This window comes from Pagrus pagrus (assembly GCF_965226575.1).
Source record: "Pagrus pagrus genome assembly, chromosome: 1".
NCBI classification, from domain to species: Eukaryota; Metazoa; Chordata; class Actinopteri; order Spariformes; family Sparidae; genus Pagrus; species Pagrus pagrus.
In genome coordinates, this window is record NC_140185.1 from 36,646,756 (window position 1) to 36,667,538 (window position 20,783).

The window sequence follows — 20,783 nt, forward strand, 5'->3', positions numbered from 1 at the left end:
GAAGATCCACTGAACAGCTCACACAGCTCACACTTTGCTTATCGATGCACACGAGCAACACGAATATTCATCAGAAACTAAATATAAGGCAGCAGGTCAGAGCTACGGAGCCTTTTACTTCCATCCTGAAGGACTTCGCAGCAGGAGCAGCTCAGCATCCTCCGTTACCAAAATGCAACCAGCAGTAGAATCCAACAACAACGACTGAAGCCAGAAACCAAAGCCAGAAACATTTACCAGCTAATAAGCACAAGAAGTATCTTTAAAATCAGTCTCAGGATTCATCACGTTCCCGGTCGTGCTGGACCAGGTTCTGCAACCGAACACATACGCAGATATCACAAAAATCCATCTGTAAAATGAAGCAGCTCTCACCTCGATCAGGAAGTCCCCCGTCCTGAGCCCCGCCTGCCATGCCACTCCCCCCTCGTCCACCGACTCCAGGTACTGCAGGGCGGGGAAGGCAGGTGTGGGAGTGAACTCCTCGATGGGCGTGTCCGCTGCACAGCGAGGAGGGACAGAAGAGGACGGAGACGATTATAGAGAGCGAACCAAAACACAAATGATGCAGACAGAAGATGAGACAACGTCAGAGGAGAAGGTTTGACGAGGAGACAACAACAGGATGGTTTAGTTTAACAGATAATAACTCAAACCATTGTTGATGGCTGCATTTCAATTACAACTGAATGCAATTAAAGGAACATTTCACCCAAAAATATTGAAAAGTCAGTCATTATGTGAAGTTTCGTCGTCCACAAAACATTTCTGGAGCTTCACAGCTGTTTTAAATAAACCAATACAGAAAGACAAAGAAAGGAAAACAGTATCGCACCTACACAAGTGAAGAGGCTGGGGACTCAAACAAGCACAGCAAAACATAAAATGGCTCCACACAGCTCGTCTGGTGGAATTCAAGTCTCCAGATCTCGAACTGATTTAAATAAAGACGTAATTTACAAACTCAAATCTTCACTGTAGCTGCTAAGCTAAAGTTTTAGCGCACACCTCGACTGAGGGTGTAAATAACGTCTCTTCAAATCGATTTGGGATCTCAGGGCTTCCACAGACTTGGATTACTTTTTAGCCTCCAGCTGCTTCAGTTGTTCAGGAGAACGCTGCATCTCTGTTTTGCTCCAGAAATGTTTTGTGGACGACGAACTATCACCCGGCTTTCCATCAGGATGGAGCTGGATAGAAAACCACTGACATTTCGTTTCTGGGCGGACTTGAATGATATTAGTAACGCCTGATCCTACTGTAACAAGTCAAATCTGCAGTGGAAACGACCGTTATTACCATTTTAAATCACCGAGACGTGGCTGGATTGTGTTGACCCGAGCTGAGCACAGAGGCATGAAGCAATGCTTTACTGTACAGTACTTTAGTCTTTTTCACGAGGCTCTGCTATGACTTTTTATTTTTCATTGGGATGCATAGATTATTATGAAGTGCTTCGTGAGCTACTTTGTTATGTTGTGATGAAAACTCAAATAACTAAATAGCAAACAGATAAGCAGTAATAAATAGGCTTTACACCAACTCCAAACTCTCATATTCACCTGTCGTATGATGCATAATTAACATAAATAGAAATGGCTTCAGAGTTTGTGTCAGATTGTGCAGACTGTAACTATTATTTTACAGCTACAGTGTCTCCTGTTTATGACCCAACACCGGCACTTTAATCTAAATAAAATCCAATATTAGCGAATATATTCCACTGAGGTAATAAAAGATGTTTGAGCCTTGTTGTCACTTGTTAACATTTCACGACACAATAGCTAATTTTGTATAGCGTGACTCTCTAATCCATCGACGGTTCAATCACAGATTAGACGATTGCAACCAGCTGGTATAATAAATGCCTGAACGCTCAGATTTACTTCAGTTTTCTGTGAGGGCGCAGCAGCATTAGCTCACACGTTGGATTTATTCCCGCCAGCTGGACGCGATTAGCATGTCAGCAGTCGTGACCTCAGAGAGGATAGCAGGTTGGCTAGCCGTCACAGTTGAACAAAAGGTGATTTTTTAAAGTGTTAGTGACTTACTATGAGTACACGTGACAGCTTTAGAGACTCTACAGGTTTTCTTTGTCATTATTCGACTTTTGATGGAGGCTAATTGTTTAATACTGCTTCCCGTCTTTGTGCTAAGCTACGTTCAGCTGGTTATAACACGCAGAAAGTCACAGACAGGCAGCAAATATCGTTCTGATCTCTGACAAGGCGTTCCTTTAAACAATAACACATAACTTATGTATTAAAAGGGAGACTGTGGTGTCAGTAGCAAACCTTTGTCTTCACAGGATTTTCAAGATATTTCTGAATCTCTGCTCATATTTAAGCATTTTTTGTGTCTACTCAGGATCTGATGGAGGAAAGTGCTTTACGGAAGAGCATGAGGGAACGTAAAGTTTATTCATAATGGCTGGTACCATTTCACAATTTTCAAAACTTTGTTTTGGGCTAACAATACTCAAGTCAGATTAGATTAATTGTCCCAGGCCCGTCAACACAGGGAACAAGCAGATCCTCTAACCGTTAACATAATCTGCTGGGGTCGCCTTCAGAGATCATCTCGTCTGTCCACGAGTAAGACGATCAGCAGCCCTGACTAAAGTGAGACAGTTTGAAGTCTCTTTGTCGCCAAATTTCTCAAATTCTCTCAGTCTCAACACAAAGCAGCGGACAATACGGTCTAAATTTAGCAAAATTATGATTTATCTGATGAAAGATTACATAATGAAGACACAAACATTTCAATGCCAACCATTCTCCGTCCCTGACAGCTTTCAATGCTCAGCGCTAGAGCTGCATTTCAGCTGATACTCATGAAGTATTGAGGGAAGATACCCGGCACTAATGTCTAACAAGAGAGAAGCAGAGAGGGGATGAAAGTAACAGAGACAAACAGAGATGGTTATTTATGCCAGAAAGCACGATGGAGACCAGAACCAGCGTGCATACACACAATGTTTCAGTACATGCACAGAAAATGCAAATGTTGTTTCCTTTAATTTCCAGCCACAGTTAACATCCAGCCTGCACTGTAGTATCACTCTGTTCTCCCCCACACATGGCTCCAGCCCACCAGCCCACCATCCCTCCCTTCCTCTCTCGCTCTCGGGGAGGTTAAAAAATATTGCGGCTGGGAGAAACCAGTGGTGACAAGTGACACTTCCTATAACTCATCCTCCTACTGGAAGACACAGTCCACGAGTGCGTACGAGGGTATTTACATGATTGTGATGACTGTGTTTCTTTAGGTGTCTGACACAGGGATGCAGGGAGGGAGAGAGGGATGGATGGAGAGCACACAAAAAAAACACGCAGGGAGCAAAAGAGGATGTGAGCTTATGTGACAGCTCGAGCGGCGCTGCGTGTTTGCGTGTGTGTGTGTGTGTGTGTTCACCCCCGTGCGGGATAAGCTCGGCTGGGTCAGTTCCCCGGGGTGATAGCAGAGTGTGTCAGAATGACTAGAACATTCCTCTTGTTTTTCAAGCCAAATCCCTCTTTTCCTCCCTCTCTCCCCTCCATGTCAGTCCCTCTCTCCGTCTCTGCCTCCCCCCTCCTCTCTTTTCTCTCTCTACGTCTTAAAAAAAGAAAAGCACGGGCGCACGAATACACTAAATTTACCTCTCGACAGTAACCATGGCGTAGACCAATCCAGCGGCACCGCACAGTTGTGGAATGCAACGTGGATTATGACATGGCGAGAATCGTCATAGAAACCGACGCAGCAGCTCAAACTGGCTATTTTTAGAGGCAATCTCACGGCCTGGTAAAATATCAAACTGCCTGGATCGGCCGCTGGGATCACAACAACTCATATGATGATGTGGTGGTGGTGGTGGAGAGGTGAACGGCGGTGGGGAGGAAAAAAGGATTTCTTTAATGCCTTTCCTCGATAAACACGTGATGTCACGTTACAGATGTTTATTTGAGCCCTGAAAGCTGCAGAAAAGTCGTGCAAACACAGAAAATGAAGGCAACTTCTGGTGTTTTTACAATCAGCTGCATCCCTGACATCACATGGATCTGACGCTCCTGCAGTGTGTGTGATGTGTGCACGAGGCTTCACTGGAGGTCACAATAAAGTTGCATTCAATGTATTTTTAATTGCAGAAGTTGTTTGCATGTTGCTGTTGGCGGGGAGGGGGATGCATTCTCTCACTCTCTCTCCTCAGGATGATCTCACATGAGACAAACTGCACAAAAATGCACTTTAGTACATTCTTGCAGAGTGTGCAGATGTGTGGATGCTGGTGGTGGAAGCGCCACAACAGACAGATGTGACTGTGGGTGTGAATGGGTAAAAGGAGATAAATGACTAAAAGCACATAAAGTCAGTAAATGCTCCTACCTTTCGCTCCTCTGAGGACGAAGCCGAATCCCTCATTCTCCTTCTTCTGGAGCACCACCGTCTTCTCGTCCACCACGCAGTCACTGTGGAGGAGATGCCGAGCAGAGCGCCCGTTAGCACAGCCCATCATCCGCAGCATGGCCACGGACGCCCTGCCCGAGTGGAGGTTCATGCTGCTGGAGGAGAGCTAGTCCGGCCAGGGCAGGGCAGGGCAACCCCGACCCCACCCCACCACCACCACCGCCGCTGCCGCCTCCCCCTCCTCCTCCTCCTCCTCCTCCTCTCGCCGGCCTCTATCTCTATCAAACGGTATGACAGCGGCCCCGACAGCCCGGCGACAGCATCTCCAGATAGAGACGACCCAAAATAAAAGAAAATAAAAGAAGAGGGAGACGACGAGAGAGGCGCGCCTCCCTCTCCTCCTCTGCGCTCCCCTCAGCCGCCTCTCCTGCGCGGAGACGCGGGTCGGCAGCGCGGTTACCCCCGCCGCTGCTGCTGCGGAGGCTCCGGCCGGCGGTGTGGGAGTGCTGCGCCGTCGAGGAGAAGCGACATCGGGCTGGTGGTGTTAGCGGCTAATGGCTCATGATGAGGCGGGGAGGAAGGCTGAGGCTCGCCGGGCTGGTGGGGGGGGTGGAGGGAGGGAGCGCGCAACGGAGGGAGCAGCAGAGAGTCGGTGTGGATGGAGGTCTGTGCGCGCGGCTCTGCAATGTGCAACCACAGATACACAAGCGACTGACTGGCTGGTGGGGAGGGTGTGTGTGCGTGTGTGTGTGTGTGTGTGTCATATGGTCCAGTCTGCCGAACTCACCGACTGATCAGTTGATTGATTGACTGATTGATTGATGATCTGGTTCAGATTTGAGGGCTGCTGTCACCTGTCAGGTCGATTCACTCACATTTCTCCAGAAGCTGCTTGTTGTTTCATCTTTTTTTTTTTGATCGATTTAACTTATTTAACTTTTGTTAAACAACTTTATTTAAACTTTCATCCTAAAAACGTTCACCTCTGTCACAAAAACGACACAAAGAGTCATATTTTTGGATGCCATAGAAGGTAAAAGTAGCCTATAAAGAAAATCATATGCACATATTATGACAGGAATGACCTATTGTAACTTCAGCTGCAACAATTAGCCAATTAAGCAACAGTCAATCAGTCCTTTTGTTTCTCCAGCAAAAATATCAAACGTTTGTTGGTTCCAGCTTCTTGAACGTGAGGATTTGCTGCTTTTCTTTGTCATTTCTGCCAGTAAATGGAAAGTATTTGGGTTTTGAACTGTTGCTTGGACAAAAGAAGCAACTGGACGTTGAACACCTGAACCGAGACCGAGTCACGACCGAGGCTGTGTCCGGAATCACCCACGACCCATAAAGTGCCATCTTGTAGTGCTGTCTGAATGCATTGTGAGAATTATTATTCTCTATATAGTTTCCCACAATGCATCATGAAAATAAGTGTACAACTGATGGTCACTAACCAAGCATTATATACCATCATGCATTGTGCTAGAGTGCAAGAAATGACTCGAGTGGTTTCTCAAGTGTTTTTCATTTGGCCGATGAGCTCGCTGTGTACTGCAGTCCTCAGAGTAGAGAGCAGGGACCAGTGCACGTCCCACAATGCATGATACACAATAAAATGTAATGAATAATGTAATGTAATAAAATGCCACAGAAGACAAAGAAAGATTCCTTTTCATTCTCTTCATTTGTTGCTGTATAGCGCAAATAAATACAAACAGGAAGGAGCTGAAATTAACTTAACTCTTTATTCAACACTTCTCAGTGTTTTACTGTCCACCTGACACAAGACGGGAAGTGTTTATGCAAGCGTCAGGTTTTCTCTCGACGACTCTCGTCTTCCCGTAGAAACCGTCATTAAGTATCTGACAGTACGTATCAAACAATTATTTTATTATTATATTATATTTTATAATTATCTCTTGAGACTTATCTTGAGTACAACAACACAACGCCACATTTTAAAGACGTCACTTTGGGCTCTTAGAAGTTGTGATGAGCACATTTTATAAACTAAACCAGGTGGACCCAAACTTTTCTGTTTGGAGGGCAAAAACTGAAAATAAATATTGGGACGAGAGCCAAACGGGTCAAAGGCAACACGCACACCACTTGCTTTATCTCTTTTTTTTTTTGTGGTTCAGGTCACAAAAAAATCCACTTCCAATGAAAAAGATTAATTCTTGCACAAACTTTCCACTTCTGCATTGATTGCAGGGCCGCGGGCCAAAAACAGTAATGATAGGATGCAGAGTGGTGCGAGGATCTCAGGGAATCAAGGGATTTACACAACAATTAAAACAGCTTAATCAGCGATTAATGTTCACATATTTTTTGTCAGTTTGACATTTTGATCACCAGACAGCAGTCCAAACAAACCTTACGGCCGGCCAAAGTTGGCCTGCGGGCCTCACTCCGGGCAGCCCTGGACTGAACGATTAATCAACTTAACTCAAAATAATCTGCAGATTAATTGATAACCAAACAAAATCATGTGTTACAGCCCTAATTGTTACCCCTTTTTAACAGGCCAGCTAAGACAGATTGCAGATTTGTAGGGTCAGATTTGCTCGAGGGACCAAGCAGCCCAAATTTTGGTCGTCAAATTACCAAAAAAGCAGCTGACACATAATGAAAATGAGGCCGTATGATCCAGATTTACTCGGTGCATTCTGACAAACAAATATCTGGTAATATCTGATAACTTAGATCAGTTATTTCATAAATGAATTCAGGTGCTCGCAGGTTAATGCTCCATGATTCATCCTCATTAAACAACAGAGGAGACAGCGCTGCAGTCAGCAACCGTGGCTTCAAAATTAAAAAATGCATGTGACGTTCTGTATCTCGTTTCCTGCCTTTGACTAACAGTAGCAGCAGCTGTGGTCGTCACACTGTTGTTGCCTCAGTTGTGTATGTGAGGAATCCTCCATATGGTGATGCAGCTACAGGAGAAGGATTACTCTCAAACGAGAAGCACCTCTCCAAGTTTGACTCAGCATCAAACCGTCTCATCTGACATCTTCCTCTAAGCTCACAATCCTGTATGTTAACCCAGTTTATTTTTGCCCCCCGCTGGTCTCCGTTTTCTGGAACATGCATGAAATGGTACGTTCCGCCTCTCATTTCCTGCAGTAATCATGGCCGGGCCTGGTGTGCTGAGACTGACCAGAGTCATCTGAGCCGGGGGTACCGAGCCGAGGAGAGGTGCGACTTAAAAGGCCAAGTTCTCTCCTCCACGCCGGAGGTGTTTTGCCGTGAGGGTGCATCGCTCGGCTTATATTAGGTGAGAGGATTACGCTGAATAGACACGTGGGATGAGAGAGAGAAAAAGACAGAGAGAGGGGAGTATAAAGACGGAGAGAGAGGTGCGACTGCCATCCTAGCAACAGTTCCCTTAGCAACGCAATCTGTCTAGAGAGGAAGGAGGCCCGCACTGCTGACACACTGAAGGTTATCTCCCAGCATTCCTCTACACACACACACACACACACACACACACACACACACACACCCTCCGGTCCATAGTGGACGGCTGCAGGTAATCACACCTTGATCACCCAAATCTGGCATGGCGGCAGCTTCAGTAGGTCAGCCTGCTGCAGAGAAGGGGCCTGACAGTTTATCGGAGGTGTCATCGTGTTCAACAAGTGATGCGCGGTGCTGACGACGGTCCACTTCGTCAAAACAAAGTGGATGCAGCGTGAAGGATGTGGGACAGGCTGTACGACAGGCTGACGGGATAAAGTGCAAGCTTACTCTAGGGAGCACGCTGCCTCAATCTGGGCTCCGCCGTGGGAGGCCGCGGTGTATTTATAGTCTGGAGGAGAGGCTCTGTATGCAATGCAACGACTGTTTGTTTGTCAGACATTCATCACCCGCTGAGAAACTTTTTATTGGAGTTTGGAGGTCTGGCTCAAGGGTGGTTAGACAGTCATCGAGCTCTTACACCGCATGACTGATGGCTGGCGGAGAAAATGATGCAGGGTAATCTGTCAGTCATGTGGCTGAGGGCTTCTAACCTCTGGATGCTTCTGCAGAGCGCTCTCATTCCTCCGTATGCAATCACGTGACTCTGCAACGACTCCTCGGGCACCGGCATCATCAGCATCTTATCTCAGACGGCAGAGAGCTGATGCATCACGCACCGAAATCCACATCTGGCTCTCCTCCCTCTGCATCTCACCCAGCGGGGAGGGATCGTCTGTCCACGAGTCAGATTTGAAGACGGATGGAAAAGAGACGAGCTCGTGCACACTCTCAGCGCTGAACTTTTAGTCTGACACCATCATCAGGACACGCAGTGCTAAAGAGTCAGCAACAAACAGTTTGACAGCAACACATCGCTGCCAGTATGAACAAATCTGCTATTTTTCCTTTTATAGCAAAGACAATGTGTTTTAAGAAGAAAACTAATGAGATCAGTTTTCTGCTCATGACAAAATATTTTCATTTGTGTCTCTAAACATCTTGGGACCATGTCGTGCTCTGACTTTGATATCTATCCCCTTGGATCAGTGAGTTTTCTGGATCCGTAGATAAATCCAGTAAAAAAACCCAAATATAAGCAGTTTTCCATGTGCTGCACGCTGTCGTCAGGATGACTGTGCATCTTCTCTGAGCCTGGAGGTGCAGCACAGCACAGTTTTAATTTATGTAAGCACACAATGAACTGTCAGCGAGGCGTTATGGCCTGCTGTAACTACACTCTGCATCCATTATGGTAATCAGTACCATAATGTTCATAACCTTTGCTCGGTGTTCGTTTTTTATGTTAAAAAAGGTCATTTTAAACATAACGTGTGCAAAAGCATCACATACTTCTCTGTCTCCTATATGGAAGTCTGAAATATTCTGTGTGGAAGGAGGAATTATGACGTATGATCGTGTAAATCATTATAGATGGCTATCGTTTATCTTAATAATTCAACATGAGCCATAAACTCACAGTAGATTCCTGTTCTCTTCTTTCACTCGCATTGACCCTCTGGTCACAGTTATGATTGTTGTGAAGAGTGTAGAAGAATAAACTGACTGAGACTGAGAGGAAAATAGTGATAAAGCTTCCACCTGAGATTTGTTTTTATGATTCTAGTTCATGTTTCATCAGTTATACTTATACACAGTCAGATAAGAGCTACCACTGAAGACTAGAGTTGCAATTAATGAGTATTTTCATTATTGATTAATCTACTTTTAATATAAAATGTCAACGCTCATCACAGTTCCCCAGAACCCAAAGTGACGTCTTCAAATCACTTATTTTGTCCAAAACCCAAAGACTCTTCATTTACTGTCAGAAAAGCAGCGAATCTTCACATTAAAGAAGCTGGAAGACGTTAACGTTGGACACATCGTGAAAATGCACTGAAACCATGAATCCATTTTCAAAATAGCTTCTGATTATTTTTATTTTGACTCAATTAATCATCGAATCGTTGCAGCTCTGTTGAAGACACGATGTCCTCAGTGTCATGTCCTCCGTGTCTTTACGTACTACACTTTAAATCTTACACGATGCATTTTCTAGTATTTTTACATTTGGCGTGTTTAATTTGTTATGTGTTTAATTTAACAATAACCATATTGATTACTTAGTAAATGATCGAGTCACTACTTCCAACCAAATGTTCCTCTCACTGGGGAGAAGGCTCAATATTTAGAAAATAATGTCTTTTGTCTTGTCTCTGTGTGGGCAGTGACGCTTATATTGTTTGAGACGGACCTTTCTATTTTCATACGTACGGGGAACATACACGTGCACAAACCTGCAGGATTCGATCTTTATAAAGAGAAAAGACACGATATTAGTACGTGTCTGATAATGATATTATTGGTCTATTTGTTTAAGGATGACAATGAGTTGCATTTGTGTTATAATTAATAAATATTCCCTCCACTTCACTTTTGAGCAGAAAAATACTGACGGTCAGACTTCATAACATCAAACTCTGTTACAGTCCTCATCGTCCGTCTGTCCGTCTGCTCTCAGAAATAGACTCTCAGTTCTGAACAGATTCTGGCTCTTAAGCCGCATATGTGTGAGGATTTCTTGTTCCTGCTCGTTGTTTGATAACCGTCCACAGAAATAAATCAAATACTCAAACATGAAATGAACGCAGGCGAGTCATCACGTCTCGAGTCGACACGAGTCTTTGACCTCCAAAGTCGGAGTCGAGTCTCGCGCTCAAGTCATTTTATTTCCTGCCAAGTCGAGTCACAATGAGTGTCGGTCTGCGCTCACAGCTCGGCTCATCTTCCCTTTTAAATCTGTGAGTGAGCGGAGATCAGACCGCTGTTTGGCACCTTCTTCCTGCCCGTCAACACACAGACCAGGGGACTTCCTGCCTCATGCAACATTTAACGGCACCCTCTGCCAGTTTAAAAAACAATTATGAATCTTTAACGAGCAGAGGAAGGACGTGATGTGAGTGCCTCGGAAAAGTCAGCTTTCCAAAAGGAAATGCACACAGTTATTCTCATATCTGGAAAAATACGAGTTATGACACAGTGGGCTCCATCAGAGAGCGAAGGACCGACATGTACGAGTCTATATCCAGGTTCAGTTTTCATTTCCAGCTGAGATTTCCCCTGGATCTCTGATGTCACATGGGTCTTTAGTCTGAGCCACAACCCACATTCGGCCAACCTGCGCTGGGTGGGAGAAGGTTCACCTTGACCCACATACTGGACACCGACTGGAAAAACACCTTCTAGTGTGTTCACGGCCAGAGGAGATCCAGCAGAGTAACTACACTCTGTCCTTCACGGCCTTATCACCCCACACGTCCACATGTGATATATGACTACGTGACATTTTGTCTTTCTGTGTGCAGAGAGCAGTGTAGTCATTTAAAACTGACAGAACAAAACCTTTGTGTCCGCTCGTCACTGTTAATCTTTCACATACAGTTAGGCAGAATCAGCATGTTTGATACTTTTGATCCTAAAGAAATTAGTTAATCACGCAGAGGCCAAACCGACAGCCTGAGATTCAATCAGCGTGTTGTTGTGAAGCCTGTTAGAGCCGTCCATTAGCTGATGAAAGACCGCCAACATGTGAGGTCTGAATCGTGAAAAAGGACGGACAAGGACACGACAAATGTCTTAAAGGAGCACGTCTGACGCAAAGAAAACGTTGATTTATTTCCACATCCAAGAGGCGACAAAAAGTCAGCAGTGACTTCTGTTGATTTATTAAAGTTATTTATTAAATTCTTAAAAGTACTGAATCAGTAAAATGTAGCTGAAGTATCAAAGATAAACAAACTCATTACACACAAAAGCCTTTCGCACACTTTTAATATCAGGAAGCATTACAACGATGGATTCTTTTTTATTATTTCAGTGCTGCAGCTGCCTGATTTTAAACTGCTTTCATACTGTTCGGTTGTTTAATCTTTAATCTTTAACAATGCATCACAGTTATAAAAACTGAATATGCAAAGTAATGAGTAACCACAGCTGTCAGATAAATACAGCGGAGTAAAAAGCAATATCAGCCCCTGAAATATAAAGTGAATCAGAAGTGTGTAGTGGGAAAAGAAGGGAAAAACTCCCGTGTACTCAAGTACAAGTACACAACTGCACAAAGTGAACAAGTTAAATAACAAATGTTTTACTTTATTTCATGTATTGTCACTTCTTGAATGTGGAAATAAAAGAGATGAATCAATATAAATGACTAAATATCAGCTACAGCCGTGATATCATCATTAAAAGTTCTGGAATGAGAGCGGACCGCTCAGCTGTCAGAGCGCTCATCTCTTATTAAAGCAGTTTTTATAAGTCGGAGCAAAATCTGCCTGCACTTCATCCTCTGCAGCTCCGTCTCTCCGTGCAGGACAGACGGAGGAAGGTCAGAACTTCTGCCTCGCTTCCATGCAGGGGTTTAAAAACCACGGCGTGCAAACCGCTGCGTGAATGATGATGTCGGTCCGCTGACCCGGTGCCATCAAACACAACCTGATTCATATTCATGCTCCTACAAGGACGATCAGCTCACCTGTGTGATCGATTCTTTCTAAATAGGATTTGTTCACGATGGAGAATACACTCTCTCTCTTTCTCTCTCTCTCTATCACACACACACACACACACACACACACACACACACACACACACACACACAGAGGAGGATACATCTATCTTCATTTCTAATGAAGCTTGTATAGAAGTGGATGTGACAGAAGGGAAGAGACGAGTGGAGCAGAATAACTTAAGAGCAGAGCATGGTGGAGACCTTGGGATTCAACGTCAGGTGACATTAGACGGGACACGATCGCATCTAAATCCTTTTTTCCCCTCAAGAACAGCGGAAACGTTTCCAGTTTGTTTTCAGCTCCACGCAAAGACGGACAGCAGATTAGTTTGTAGATTCTGTTTGTACGTTGATTTCACTGCACGCAAAACATTTTAAACAGACAAACAGCTTCCTGAAACTAAATCTTATATCGATCAATGCTTTAAAGACACAGTATATATACACATAAATAAACATACAGCCCTGTTTCCACCAGTCGCTTTGGCTCAGTTCAGTTCGTTACACATCAGAACAGTAAACCCAGATTCTGCTCCGTGCTTCCACCACAGATCTTACTCTTACTCAGCAGGCGGAGTATTTATCGGGTGTGTCAGCCACGTCACTAACCTGACATGATATCTAATGTGATGTGAACCGTCTCCAGCTTTATCTATTAGCAACACTCTCGACTGCTGCGGTTCTTAATCCGCCTGAAAATCACTCCTGAGCTTTCTGCATTGCTCGGACGTGCGCTGGAAGCCCCGGGCAGCCGATCGCTGAGAAACCCACTGAAGCGGGTTTGTGGCTGGATTTTCGCTCTATTCCTTGATTGTGTCGATTCTGTCGACCAGTCAGCAGACTGAAGAAGTTTCTAGCTCCACCCTTTAGGTAACCAATCAATATGCTCGGTGTAACAAACTAAAGTGAACTGAACCGGACCGGACCGCTTGGTGGAAACAGGGCTGAGGTGTGAGGTCTCACCTGGAAGCATCGAAGCTGTCGTAGGAGCCCACAGTGTAATGTCTGAAGAGCTTCCGTCTGTCGGCGCGGTCCGCTCGGGAATCTGACAAAACACAGAGGAACGAGATTAATATTCACATCGGTCACATTTGTGACTAATGATAGAACTTCAGGATCCGATCCATCAACGTGGCAGGACAGGTTTTTAACACAAATCAATATATTCCTGCATTTTCAAAGTATCTGTTAGACATGAGAGATGTGTCAGCACGACAACATTTCATTTCACTTCATTCATCTTTCCTCTACAGCCGAAAGAGTTCAGAAAAAACAAAACTATGTACCTTATTGACATTTCAACATATCATATCACGTTCACGTTACATGTTTCTGACTTTTATATCGTGAGGTAGACGCGTGGGAGCGGAGGTGAAGCGAGAAGCTGAGAAGTCCAAGAGCTCGTTTAAATATTTGTAAGTGTCAAACTACGGGAAATGTTACGAGATCTTGTTTTTCTAACCCTCAGTGGTTTGTGTGCCTGAACCTAACCAGAGCACGAGCAGCGCGTTGACACAGATACACTGCAGTCAATGTTACACTCTTAAAGGATCATTTCACCAGTTTTACACATTAAAGTGTGTTCACAGGTGTCGGGGAGTTCTGCTGCACGTGTGAATAAAGAAGTAAAAAGCCTTTTGTGGCTCCAGAGGAAGCTGCATGTTATTTGATGAATTGCCTCCTGTGATGCCACTCAATGGCTAAATTGCATTGTGGGTAATGTCGGCACCAGGTTTTGAAAAAGACGATGACTGCGTGGAATAAAAAAGGTGATATCTCTGGTTCCTCTGTGTCGATCTGATAATTTGTTTTTTAAACTGTCCATAACGAGACTGCTTTTCAAAACCTGTCGCCTACATTACCCACAATGCAACCTATCCACTGAGTGACATCACTGGAGGTGACAGATGACAGCAGCCCATCTGTGTACTTTGCCCTTGCACCACTTTAATGTGTAAAGTTGTTGGAGTTACTCTGTAAGCGTCCAGCCATCAGATCTGCTCCTCAGCCGCAGCTTTAAGGATTTAGCATCACGCTCTCATAATGAACATCCCAGTCAGCTGTATTATTATACGGTAATCCTGTTGATCCTTGAAAATTAACTGAGTTTAAAGCTGCATTAACTGACTTTTTGGCCACTTGAGGAAGAAAAAGCTGTAATTAAAATCTAACATATTAAAGTTGTTGTCTTAGTAAACAATTCCCTGTTTACAAATCCAGCAGACTCGCAGCATCATGAGCGTCTCTCTGTGGTTGTGTTTCTGGATATCTGACTAATGTTCACTCTCTCTTTACCTCCCTCCTCTGCCTCTGCCAACTCCTGTGAAGTGCCGACTGCTACAGAAACATCGATACATCCTAAACTATTCAAAGATCGATACCCAAACTCAGCAATTTGGGCTAAACGTGTATTTTATCATCAACAGGGACACAGTGGAAATAAACAATACCATTACCAGGATCTGGTCTAAGTAGAACTGACAGGTCGACAGGGATTTCTTTCACCCGTAAGCAAACTCTGCAGTTGATGATGATGGCTGAACACAAACACTGTCATGTGTGGAGTTGCTTCAATCTGATATTTTACATTGGGTACTATTAATTGACTGTAAATCAATGATGCATATTTTTCATACAAGTTCAGGTGAAAGTAATAAGACATGCAGAGAGAGAGAGAGTGGAGATACAGGTGATCAGTTTATCACTGAAGTGCTTCAGTTTGTGTGCTGATGTTCAAACCACAGTTTCTTGCTTTCTTAAAACTACAGAATGCTGTTTCATTAAGCTTTTGTACAAAGTATCTGCATCGTGTTGGTGTTACCTGCTGTTGGATTGGACAGAACTTGCTCCCTCCCGGTTTCCTCCCGTATTACCCCCAATTTGTCAAACGTTTTCAGTAATCACAGCCCGTCTCTGTCGCTGTGCAGTGTGTAGTCCGCTGAATAAACTTCAGAGGGAGTTTTAAAGGAAACAGGCTGTAAATTCTGTCACATTGATTTTTTTCTGTCGGTCCCCATCAACAGACTCAACAGGGCAGCACCGTGCACGGACTCTCTGAAGGGCAGCAGATTTATGCATGTTTACATGAAAGGGTGAATTATTCTGCATTGTTTTCTGAAGATTACATTGATTTGATGTAAAAATGCTGTTGCATTTGACTTCTTTTGTTACTTTCGTTCTTTAAATGTCACCAGAACACAGAAGACACAGTCCTTGAACCTCAGATTATGGGGGGTAAGACCTGCAGAGCCCTGCCTTGGTTTCAAAACTCAAACTCAAAGGTTGTGTCAACAGCTAGATTAAACTATATTAATTTAAATATAATCAGTGAGTGCAACTTTACGAGCTGGTAGCATCTTAACAGTCACTGGCAATGACACATGGAGCTGAACGGAGGCAGTGCCGGACACACATTTTCAACAAGTTTCCTCTTAAAATGCAAAAAGGTATCAGTTTATGTGTATTTAACATCTATAGTAAATGATATAAATATAGACAGATAATTTGAGATCAACAATCAGTGATGAACCTCGACAGGACAAATACAGGAAGCGTGACCTGCTCACACTGCGGCAATTAAAGGCTCTTACTGAACATTAGTTAATATAGCTTTTAAACCAGGGGAGGTGCAGAGGGCGGCAATATTGACTAATAAACAGAGAAATAAGAGGCTTTGACTGTTTAACCTCCAACTGCAAAGATTGTTTAAACATGGTGGATGTGTCGAGCGTGAAAACAGAAGGAAAACACCTCGGATTCAAGGCTCGTCTGGTAAATGAGACGGTTTTACACTCGGCTCTCCTTTGACCTCAGTCCTCCTTCATCTGCCTGTCTTTAATTACATTTAAAGAGTCTGTGCAGTAACAGTTCATAGAGGAAAAGAGGATCAGATGGTTTATAAAAAAGCTGTATTTTAAACCCACACATGACCTGCAGAGTGAAGCTGCCTCCTGTCATCCTCCGCCCCATTCAGCTCCATCTCCTCCCCCCTTTCCTCTCCCTCTCTTTCCTTCACTTCACATACTCTCTCACACCAGCTGTCACACTTTCACAGAAACTCCATCTCCTCTGATCCGGCTTAGATCTTGTCATCCTCGCAGGAACATTTTTTTTTTTTCTCCCCCCCTCCTGATTCTACGTCCACAGTGTCAGATTGGAGGAGGAGGGAGGATGCGGCTGGGAGCTGATGATCGACCGACAGAGATGAAAAATGGGTTACAGCTTTGTGTTTTTGTACAGAAAAGGAGCAGGCGGGGGGAAGAAGACAGAGTTTATATGTGTAAGAAAAAAAACAGAGTATAGAGAGAGAGGATCTCCACAACATACTGTAGTCACACTCCATAGCAACTGACTGCGACCAGCTGGTTTCTATGGTCACAGATCAATAGAGATACTGCATGCATGGTGTGTGTGTGTGTGTGTGTGTGTGTGTGTGTGTGTGTGTGTGTGTTGTGTGAAAATATGCACGTTACCACGTCTGTATTTGTGTTTTTGGTCTGTCAGATGTTTGTACCTCAGCCATGTGTGTGTGTGTGTGTGTGTGTGTGTGTGTTTGTGTGTGTGCGTCTGGGCCTCTCCAGGTCTTTAGTGTGTCCCTCCTCGCCTCCTGACCTTGTATCTAAAAACAGACTCTGGTAAAAGTAGAAGTACTGACTCAACTCCTTTACTCCAGTCAAAGTAATCGAGTACAGGCTCTGACATGTACTCAGAGTATCAGAGTAAAAAGTCTCCCTCTGAAGGACATTTGTGGTCAAAGCTAACTGAAGCTCACGTCATATTAATATAATTCAAAGACTATTAAAGTTAAAGGTAGAGTCAGCAGGATTTGTCCCAGCTGTTCCTGAACGCACCACAAAGATAGTTGATAGTTGAGTCTCATTCCCAGGACGTCAAACAGCCACATGTTGGGTTGGTAAAGCGTCCCGAGCAGCAACAAAGAGAGAAAATAAGAAACTCTCTGCAGATACGAGACACTAACACGCCTTTTCTCCCCATTCAGCCTCCCTCTCTGTCTGTTCACGTCTTTTATGTCTTTGTTTCGTCTCGCTGCGTCTGCCGTGCGTGATGTGCTCTGATAGGTTGAAATCAGTCTTGTGATGTTGGGAAGTATTTGTACTTTGAAATATTTTAACCGACCAGTTTGACCCAAACATCCACGTGCACATAGACCACTATTAGACTTATTAAAATAAGGATCAGCTTAAAGGCAAAATCTTTATCTAATCTTTAAATCTTTATCAGTGGAAGTCATATTAAAACGTCACGGCCGGCTGTGTATCATCTTCTACAGTCCCATCAGATCAGCAGCAGTTTATTACTACAATAATTAGCAGCCCTGAGGCCAGCTGGTCTCTGCTGATACTGAGGAAACACAGAACAAACACCTGAACACTTGTGTCCTGCTCCTGGTGTTGTGCCCTTGGTGCAGATGTGAAGGTCACATGAGGATAATCAGAAGACAATCATCCTCTGTATTTATATATTAAGATTAATTAAGATATTGTTAATGAACAATAAAAACAAAAACTGTATCTCTGTGCTTTGCTTGAGCTGCACGTTACTGTGTAACTGATGTGAGACGCTTCAGGGTGATGATTCAAACAACACTAATTAAGGAACAGATACATTTGTTTGTTACTCTGATCGTTTCTGTCCCCAGCGTGTGAAGAGCATCAATCATCTTAACTCACAGTCTGAACATGTTCACACTGTAATGAACCTGCACACGCTCACACTGCTCACGTCACTGGATCCTGAGCGGTGGCAGGTTCAGGTGAGCTGTGGGATTTTGACCCGGCGACACGTGTGTCAATAAAAGCCTTGAATCATTTTTTAAATAAACATTCAGTGAGTGATATAGTTTGTTAAATGTACTGCTGTATATTAATATACTGCACTCTCCTGCACACAGAGGACAAACTCTCTCAGACACATCATTTATGGGACCAAGTGACTCATTTTAGTCATCAAACCAAAACTGGTCCAGGATCAGATGAACCTACTTAAACAGACGACTCTCTAAAATCAGGTTAATTAGTCAGTTTTGTTTGTAACGATACAAAAAGAGCTGCTGTGCACAGATAATGTACAGTACATTAATTAATGCACAGAGCGAACACTGAGCTACCTCCTCTTGTGAAAATGTTGGTTTAAAAATGCGCATTTTATGAGCTTATCTCCGTGTTTTTAGACATTTTAGGCCGACAGAATAATACATAAAACGCTTCAGCGTTTCTCAACCATGCATTTTAATCCTAGCCGTGTGGACATGCGCTGAAACAGCATTTACACCTTGACGTTGAAAAATAAATGATGATTTATCATTAACACTCGCTCTGTGGTGCTATAGATGGTTTAAATAGGTCATACAAACACTCTGCTGGCTCCTCTGTGAGCTCAGTGACGTCCAGGCTTCACTCACTGAAGAGCTCTCAAGGTCCAAACTTGAACCCAAACAAAGCGTGTCTGAGCGGGACTTAATCCTCCTGCATCACATCTATTGAATCACAGGGATTAGAAGCTGAAGGTGTTTAAGTTAAATCAGCATGTGTGTGTGTGTGTGTGTGTGTGTGTGTGTGTGTGTGTGTGTGCGTGTGCGTGAGGGCTGATGGGTAAACTGCAGAGTCCTGGTAGTTTGCACGCTCCACTGAGAGAAGATACAGTAACTATTGTTCTGATCGCAGCCTCACGTGTCAGGTATTCTGGACTGTGAAGGTATCTTCTGTCGTCTGTTACTTTCTTACGGCTCGTCAATGACAAATAGTAACTCTCACACACATTGTTTTTTACCTCGGCACTGATTTATTAAAAAGGTTGATGTTTGAGGAGTGAGATGGAGGACAGACCACAGAGGGAGGGAAGACAGCATGTCGAGTCAGTGTTGGTTAGATCCCAAACTGATTTGAAAAGACGCGACTGAAAAAAACTAAATCTTCACTGTAGTTTATCAGCTGCAGTGAAGATTTCAGCTTTGAAAAATGTCGTCTTTTCAAATCAGTTTGGGATCTCTGGGCTTCTAGAGACAGACGCGCTGTATGGAGACATTTTGGTTGTTTTCCCGTTTTAAATCAAGTCTCCAGACTTCACCTGACTTTCATCAGCATGGAGGGAGGAGATGAGACTCACCTCATCTAACTCTCAGTAAGAAAAGAAATGAGCTTTTAGATGTTCAGACAGCCGATGATGGATGAGAGGATAAAGCTACTTCTCTACATCCACCTGTCCGTCTGACGGGAATCATTTTGGCTAAAAATCTTTTTCTCAGCTTCCCGTTCGCTCCTACAATCAGCCACAACTGTTGGTTTCACGCAGACTATTCACCGCCCGGCTAATTGCAGCACACACACATGCATGGCCCGTGGCCTTGGCCGAGGTCGCCTTTGAATGGGTCTTTCGCGAACCACCATACTGTGCTCCCATTTTCTGACAGGCTTTCTTTGCAGGCAGACCTGAGGGCAATTTGGATGTGGCACAGTGTTAGCAGAGCTCCCCGTGCCAATGGCCTTGGGTTAGGCTTTAAAATAAGCCACCCAGAAGAAGGCAAACAGCGAGGAGGAGAGAGGAACAAGTTGCTCCCCATCTGCCTTCATCATTGCTGACATACTCCTAAAGAGCAGGGAAGACTAAGAGAGCGGGTGGGTGTGAGGAGTTGACTCCAGCGACACTGCGCTTTGTGATAATGTCAATAATTAAATACTGTCAGGGAGCAGAATACCAGAGGATGAGAGAGATCGTGGAGCGAGGAAGAGAGCAGGACAGACAGCAGAGACGGGCCTTTTCTCAAACCCGCTCCCTCGCTCAGACGCACTGACAGCACTCTCACAACAGCAAGAGAGATTCCAAGGACAAGGAAAAATGTGATGTTTGTGGGGGATGGAGCATGGCGTGATATGTTCATTAGCCTGCACCCAGAGGACATCAGAGCACAGCTGAGTTAGCAGGGCAATGTAGCGCTTAGCTTTGTGCGCCACAGCCCGGGGAGACAGAAAGAGACAGGGAGACGAGCAGACAGAGGAGCAGAGACACACGCAGCTCCTGTACTGCAGAGAGAGCAGCCACGTGCCATCACGCTGCCTCAGGAAGCTTCAGCATTTAGCCCGAGCTTCTGTTCTCTGCGTCCTCCCTCTCTCTGCCTCTCTCCACTAAACTGGGTGATAGCAAACAGCGCGTCCTACATAAGTCGCTGTCCCACCTCCAACCGCCACACAACCCCGAGTGATTAGACTTACAGCTCCTCTCGTCGGAGGTCTTGGCCGGGATCTCCTCCACACAGTCGGCTGGAAACCAGCCCACCTGGCCGCGGGCGCTGCCCTCCCAGAAACCCCCCTCTCCGATGCTCAGAACTGGTCCGAAAGGG

At 44.5% G+C, this 20,783-nt stretch overlaps 1 protein-coding gene across 4 annotated transcripts in view; it reads right to left on the reverse strand.

Annotated features, from left to right (window-relative positions):
• Positions 1–20,783, reverse strand: part of LOC311259259 (SH3 and multiple ankyrin repeat domains protein 2-like) — a 210,944-nt gene that overhangs the window by 55,382 nt on the left and 134,779 nt on the right. For all 4 annotated transcript variants that reach the window (XM_084356291.1, XM_084356293.1, XM_084356292.1 and 1 more), the window contains 4 exons: positions 20,656–20,769; positions 13,391–13,472; positions 4,366–4,448; positions 376–500 (listed from right to left, as the gene is read on the reverse strand). In XM_084356291.1, the coding sequence (XP_084212417.1) occupies positions 376–500; positions 4,366–4,448; positions 13,391–13,472; positions 20,656–20,769 (404 nt within the window). The remainder of the gene's footprint in view (positions 1–375; positions 501–4,365; positions 4,449–13,390; positions 13,473–20,655; positions 20,770–20,783) is intronic.